The sequence below is a fragment of the Parasteatoda tepidariorum genome, chromosome 9 (genome assembly GCF_043381705.1).
Source record: "Parasteatoda tepidariorum isolate YZ-2023 chromosome 9, CAS_Ptep_4.0, whole genome shotgun sequence".
NCBI classification, from domain to species: Eukaryota; Metazoa; Arthropoda; class Arachnida; order Araneae; family Theridiidae; genus Parasteatoda; species Parasteatoda tepidariorum.
This window is the reverse complement of record NC_092212.1, coordinates 88,272,679-88,280,011: the sequence shown is the minus strand read 5'-3', so window position 1 is coordinate 88,280,011 and position 7,333 is coordinate 88,272,679. Positions and strand designations below refer to the sequence as shown.

Below are 7,333 nucleotides of genomic sequence, written 5' to 3'. Positions count from 1 at the left end.
TCACTTCACCGTTACATATTTTTTGTTCTAGCACTATAATTGCCTTTTTTTAAAAAAAAATAATGATAATAATCTTGATTTAACTTTGGCCAGTATGACAATAAGTTAGGTTGGGGGAAGCAAATTCGAGCAGATTTAGATTCAGCAATAGTACAAATTTAATTACACAAGTAGATGGAGTTCAATCAATCCCATTTGTCAAGTTTTAAGAATAAGATTTAGTGAAGCTGACAAAAAGATAAATAAAAGTCCTGACATCATTACCATATCATATGTTTTCATTAAAATATATCATTTTTTTTTATTTTGACCAAAACTTTTTTTCAATTTCTAATGAAAAAAAAAGAACATTTAATTTAATTGATAGAATTTATTAGTCCATTGATTTTTCTCAAGACTGATTACAGTCACCAGGACTGAAGAGTGGCACCCATATAAGTACTTTTTAAGCACTCAAAAAATATTTTTATTAACTTTCAAAAAAAAAATCTTAATTAGTTCAGTAATAGAAATTTTTTTTTTTATCGCTGAAAGTTCTTAATTTATGAACATAAAATCAATAAAATTCAAAAACATTTTCACAAACTTCACATAATCAGTTTCTGACACAGCAAAGAAAAAATCTCTTTTTAAAAAGATAGAAAATTACGCACTTTTTACGAACTCCAAATAAAATTTTAAAAAAATACCTTTAAGGGCTCTTAAAAAATGTTAATCAAAAATAAGCACCTTTAAGCACTTTCTCAAAACGCTATGTACCTTTGTAACAGCATGCAGGGTCCCCACCAAAATGTTTTAGGTCCCTATAACATGCCAGAATGTTTAAAAAAAAAAACTAAAAAATTTCACAAATATAAAATAAATTATTTTCAAAATATGCACATTTTGATTATCCCAAAAAACTCAAAACCATTTTTAAACAATGCAAAAAAAAAACAAAAAACACATTGATGCTAACCATAATAACTTCAAATAAAAAAATAATTTTCAAAACCATGGAAGTTAATTAAAATAATGAAATTAAATAAATATAAAGGTATAACAAACCAAAAGGTAAGAATTATTTTGTCAAATTAAACAGTTATTAAAACATCTTTCAATGCCAAAGTACCTGAAATTTTCACAAGTACCAAAGACTTTCATTGGAACGTAGAAAAATAGATTTTGGTTGCCTTTTTAATCTGATAACTACTGACTCTGATAACTGCCTTTCTGGTGATAAACTATTCAAAATATTGGTGTTTGCATGATAATTACTACTTGTACAAAAAAAGACAAAATGAAAAGCACACTTTACCCGGTAGAACATATTTTAGAAACTGTATAAGGCAATGTTATTTATTCCCTGCCCATGAATAAAGACGGTACTGGAGACATCTATTCCAGGGTTCGCCAAGTGGGCCCACTTTTAAGTAAATCTTGCTTTAAATTTAAAGCACATAAAAAGGAAAACCAATTAAGATTTGTGAATGAACTTACTTGGCACCCCCAATACAAGCCTCAGAGGACAAACAACACGGAATGCTTGAAGAGTTTTAACATCAAAGCCATCTTTCATGAGATTTGAAAAAGCAGTACTTATCACACTATTCAAAATAAAAATATTTTTTTGTTTGTGAGAATAAAATATAAAGAATGTAATCAAATGCGTGTCAAGAAGAATATATTTCTTAAATGAATACCCTTTACTCTATAACTTTATTAAGAATAATATAAATACAGCGAAACTCTTGCTATGAACACACCAGCGAAACGGAAGCCTCTCAATACGGAAATTTATTCAATTCCCTAGGAACCTTCTATGAATAAATCATTAGGTACATTCTCCGTGAAACGGACACATCTGTAAACCGGACGCAGACAGTCATCTTTGCCCTATAAAACGTTATTTTCTATTTCTTCAAACCGGACACTATTTTTTCTAAATTTGGAGAAAAAACTTTATTTGCTTTAAATTGAGGGGAAAAAATACGCAACTTTTCACACTTTTCAAAGCATGTAAATTTTTTGCTAAAATGATGTCTTAAATGCTTCTTTTCCCTCTGAAAAGTTCTTTCATTTTCATATAAATTCGAAGATTGTATTTACACAGAACAGTGGAAGAAAAAAGAGAACAGAAATATATTCTTTGAGGTGTTCATATAAATGAACACAGGGGTCTGTTTAGAAGAAATCTGGGTCCGTTAACGAACTCTTCACAAAACATCTTTTCATAAAAACAGACCTTTCACAAAATATTTTAACCAGGGTGCGTAGCCAAATCTTTGAATCAAAAATAAGCACTTTTTAAAAACTTTTCAAGCACTTTACAAAAATTTTCAAGCACTCAAAAAATTCATATTCAATCAATGATATTATTGAAAAACAAAAACTTTTTATAAACAGTTTTAGCGTTAAAAAAACCAAAAAGAAACGGGCGTAAATCGAAACAATCAGTATTTTCCCACATCACCGAGTGAATTCAACTTGACCGAGTGAATTCAACTCAGAACAAAAGTACCCTTACCCCCTACATCAAAAAAAGTGTTAGAAGTAAAATAAAATAAACAAGAACAAAATTTAAATAAATTTTTAAAAAAACATTTCATAAGGATCTGATATTCTCTATCCGAATTGGAGTACTCGGGTTTCGGTTTCAAGTGTGCGCGCATGCGCAAGTCATAACGTGGGTACGACATGAAGTCCGCGTGAATGATCACGTACCAAACTCCCCATTTTTCGTGAAATGCATGGGATCCACCAGATATCACTGAAGGGAAAAAAAATAATTATTCGGAGAAAAAAAACATTTTTAAAAACGCCAGCTGAAAAAAGCACCTTTAAAAGCTTTTAAAAACGAAATCCCCAAAAAAGCACCTTCAAGTACTTTTTACAAACGCTACGCACCCTGTTAACTTAAAAACGGACCCTTCAGAAAATAATTTATCTTTTAATCGGAATCTTCACAATATTCTCTAACTTCTCTATTGTTTTGTTAATCAAATAAACCCTTCTCAGGGGGGGGCGGGAAGAAAGACAGATGTGAACGAACTAAGTTTTGTCTTCGGCAGAAGCTTCTCCCATTATTCGTCCGAAATTAATATTCTGCATGTTACATCTCTAATTTAATAGCAGTAATTGCTATTTATTTTTGAAAATTTAATTTTTTTTAATTATAATTTTACAATGCTGTGCATATCTTGTATCTATTTACAATTAAAAAACTCATTGAAAAAGTTTTTTTGCAATAACAGGATCCCTATTTGCACAAATTCACAAAAGCAGGACCCTGGTTGAAAGAATATGACTCAACGTTTATTTTATAGTTACAAATTACGAGCAATTTTTTCACAATTTTACAAAAACAGGACCTTTTACAAAATGTGGACAGGCTCCTGCCTGTTAGATAATTAATTAGTTCTCCTACTTTACAGGTAAGCATTGATTTCTTTTGTTTTCTGTGTATCGCGAGAGGTTTACTTTCAAAAAGGTAACCATGTTTCCTATCAAGTGATGGGGGATGCAAACCTAATAATTGCAACAGACTGAGGACTAAAAGCTCCTATTCGGTATCATATGACTAACTTGAATATCTGTGTTAATAGAAAAACAATATTCATTTATCAGTAGCTACATCTAGAATTATGTAATTACATACTTTTTCATATATTCCTCCTGTATAGAAAAAAAATATTCTTTAAAGTTAAATTAAATATCCTTGGAGATTATTTAAATATATCTATATTGTAGAAAATATTTTAAAAACAATTTACAGTGTTAAGCTTCGTCATTAGGGTACCCTTCCCATAAACGGACAACTCTCGTAAACAGACAATTTTTTTGGTCCAAAGAGTGTCCACTAAATCCAGGTTTCACTGTATATATAAAGACATGTACTAGATTTAAAATAGAAAATTTTATGAAAATATTTAATTTAACAAAACAAAAAAAAAACTTCTTTTATTAATTTTCGGAGTTATTTTCATGATTGATATTTATAATTTTCTCATATACTAACTTAAGAGCATGACTATTGGTCTATCTGATAGAACATTATTACTTTTCTCACATTTTCAAGTCATGATTTAATACTTTATCTTGACTTGCATTTTACTGTTTGTAATGACTGGAGAAACAATGCATTGAGGCATCTTTATAATAAAGTAAAATATTTACCCTATAACTACAATAATAAAATCCAGAAGATTCCATGTGTTGCGAAGATAAGCACCAGAATGGAGCACCAGACCATACGCTATGATTTTCATCACACATTCAGCAGTGAATATCACCAAAAATATGTATTCTATTTTTTCCTATTAAAATAAAAATAAAAACAATTATTTTATCCATATTTCCTTTTAAAAAAATTCTTTTTTCATTCAAAGAGTTAAACATACCAAAAAAGCATTTGCACTGTTCGAATCACCATATGGAAAAGGTGTAAACACAGCAAGGGCTATACAATTGGCAAAAATTGTTAAAAGTATGAGAGCTTCAAAAGGCCTGGGGAAAGAAATAAGTTAAGAAAAAAACATTTATTCAATATGTACATAAACAAGGTTGACACTCAAATCTGGAGTAAAAAAAAGTATGATTTTAAAAAAATTATTACTAAGTATTTGGCAGGTTTCACAAATATAAACTGCAGACGGAAAGAAAAAGGCCAAAACTTCACATAACTCTCTAAATTAAAGTCTCTTGAAACACATTAAATTCATATAAATTTACATTTATTTGGCTTCAACTATTTTAAACTTATTATTAAAAAACAGGTTTAGATAATTTCATATCAAATCATTCAATAAGAAAAAAAAATTTTAGGTCAATTCAGATTTCTGTTATTTTGGGATATTTATTAAATCTGATAGACATGAAAAATCCAACTTTCATTTTTTTTTTCCTCAGCCATTTATTTACAAGAAAAGAAATTTCGAAAATAAACAAATTCAGTTTTTAAATTTCTAAGCAGTTGAGAACTAAATTTTATCTTCTAAATTTCATTTTAAAAATAGCCAACTTATTGACAAAAATTTAAATTATGATGTGTTTCTTTCCATAGAAATTATGTTTACACTAGACACTAAAAAAATAAATCTTATTTTGTGTGACAATTTTTTTTAGCACAAAACTTACATATTTTAATAAAACAAAAATTTTACTTTAAATTCAACAGATTAAAATAATAAAAATGGACCTTTACAATTCATAAGACATATTTGAAGTGGCCAATGTTAAAAGGTGTATGTTACAAATCTGTAGGAAAAAAACCAAAAGAAAAACTATGTCAATTGTAGAAAGATTGCTTTAATTTCATCTGAATTACTGGATTGCCTTTTTTAAGCAATCTAGAAAATGACTCGTATTTGATAATTGATATTCCAGAACCAACAAAAATTTTATCTTCATAAAAATGTTACATGCTAACTTTTAACATTAACATGTTGAATACCACACTAATTTCACACAGCTTGTCCGGACAAAATTATTTTCTCAGTATGTATTGCATTAATTTCTTCAAACCATTTTAGTAATGATAATAGTGTAAAAAAATTGAAAGCATTAAAAATTTACTGCAAATATGTGTTTCCAATAATCTTGGCCTCGCTGGTCACTGGTGACCCCCCGTGACGCTACGAACAATCTCAGTGACGGTCGCGCCGGTGACCCCCATGGCATTCAACGTGTTAACCATTTCATTTGACCAAATTGAGAAAAAAAAGATACATACTGAGTACAGTGAAACCTCATGTTGTGGACACTCTTGCAAAATGGACACCTCTCAATACCCCGTATTTTTGATTTCCCGTAAATCTACTCTAAATAAAGCGCTTATCTTGCAAAGCGAACACACCCGTAACGGGGCGTGAACGGTCATTTTTTGCCCTGAAACATTTTCTATCTCTTCAAATCAGACACTATTTTTTTCTAAATTTGAAAACAAACTTTTTCAGCTAGAAAAAAAAACATGCAACTTTTTACCATTTTTAAAGCATGTAGCTTTTTTGCCTTATCCATAACTGAAAATATTGTTAAGGTATTTCACTACTAAAGAATCGATCTTTCTCTTGTCACCTTGCCTTATACATTATCTAGAATTATGTATTTATATTAAACTTTTTAATGTATTCTTTTTTGTATAGAAAAAATATTATTTTAAAGTTTAAATAAATATCCTTGTAGAAAGTTATTGTAGAATATATAATTATTTATATATCATTGAAAATATTCTAAAAAGAATTGACAGAGTTAAACTTCTTTATTGAGGTAACCGTCTCGCAAATGGATAAATTTTTCGGCCTCAAAAGTGTCCGCTTAACCAAGGTTTCAGTGTATTTAAATTCGTCATGATTTCTTTTTTCAATTATTACTGAAAAAGAAATTTTTTATAATAAATTCTTTCCACATTAAAAAAAAAAAAAAAAAACAGAATTCTATTAAAAATCGTTAAATTGTAATGCAGTAAATTCACTTCTAATGAGACTTAGAATTAAAAAAGGATACTTCCATTCAACTACATTTATACAGAATTTACGTATTGGATTTTTGAGTGTAAAGAAGAAGAGTGCCCGCTCTGGTCTCTCAACCACTTTTGGTGGTTTCCTCTGTACCCTTCTCCTCTCTTGCTTCTCTTTGTCCATGGCAGTGGCACTCAAAGCCGCCTGCCAAGCACTTGAAAGTGGCTTCCCCTTCTCATCCCCCTCTTCTCCTGTCGGCTGACCCTCGACCGGCTCTGGTTTGGACGGAATGGCCAAAGAACTTTCGAGGGCGTTTTTATTTTCCAAGTTATTACTAAGTGCTGAAAAAAGAAATAAATAGTTATTGAATAGAATCCAATCAGATTTTCAAAGTAACACACTTAGATATCTAGCATACAGACTAAAAACAACATAGAGAGAACAACTAAGATATAACTATATTATTTGTTATTCTCTGTATATATAACTAATATATAGCACTTAGATATCTTGTACACAGACTAATAACACACAAAGAATAACAACTAATATATAACTATATTAGTTATTCTCTGTATACAGGGATCTGTCTAGGTTTTTCTGAGAGGTACCTATTTTGTGAAAATTTAGACATAATTTGTGAAAAATTAAAAGTTATATTAAAAAATCAACACAAAAATATGGATTTATAGCTTCTTAAGGGATACAAAAATAAAATTTTAGGAAAAAGTATTTTGCGAAACTACCATTTTTCCTAAAATTGAATTTGTGAAACTACCGTTTTTCCTAAAGTTGAATTTGTGAAGGTACCGCTAAACGGTAGTAAATTAGGCCTAGACAGATCCCTGGTATATATTACTATATATAACAACTAATATAGCACTTAGGTATCTTGT

The 7,333-nt window shown here is 29.4% G+C and overlaps 1 protein-coding gene across 1 annotated transcript; it reads right to left on the bottom strand.

Moving 5' to 3' along the window:
* Positions 1-1,534: 1,534 nt before the first annotated feature.
* Positions 1,535-6,778, bottom strand: LOC107448421 (muscle calcium channel subunit alpha-1; the record flags this gene model as incomplete). The annotated part of the gene is given in 4 exon segments (XM_043052505.2): positions 1,535-1,586; positions 4,156-4,295; positions 4,380-4,485; positions 6,484-6,778. Coding segments are annotated over 4 exon segments (593 nt in total), but the record flags the coding sequence as incomplete, so codon positions are not given.
* Positions 6,779-7,333: the final 555 nt, after the last annotated feature.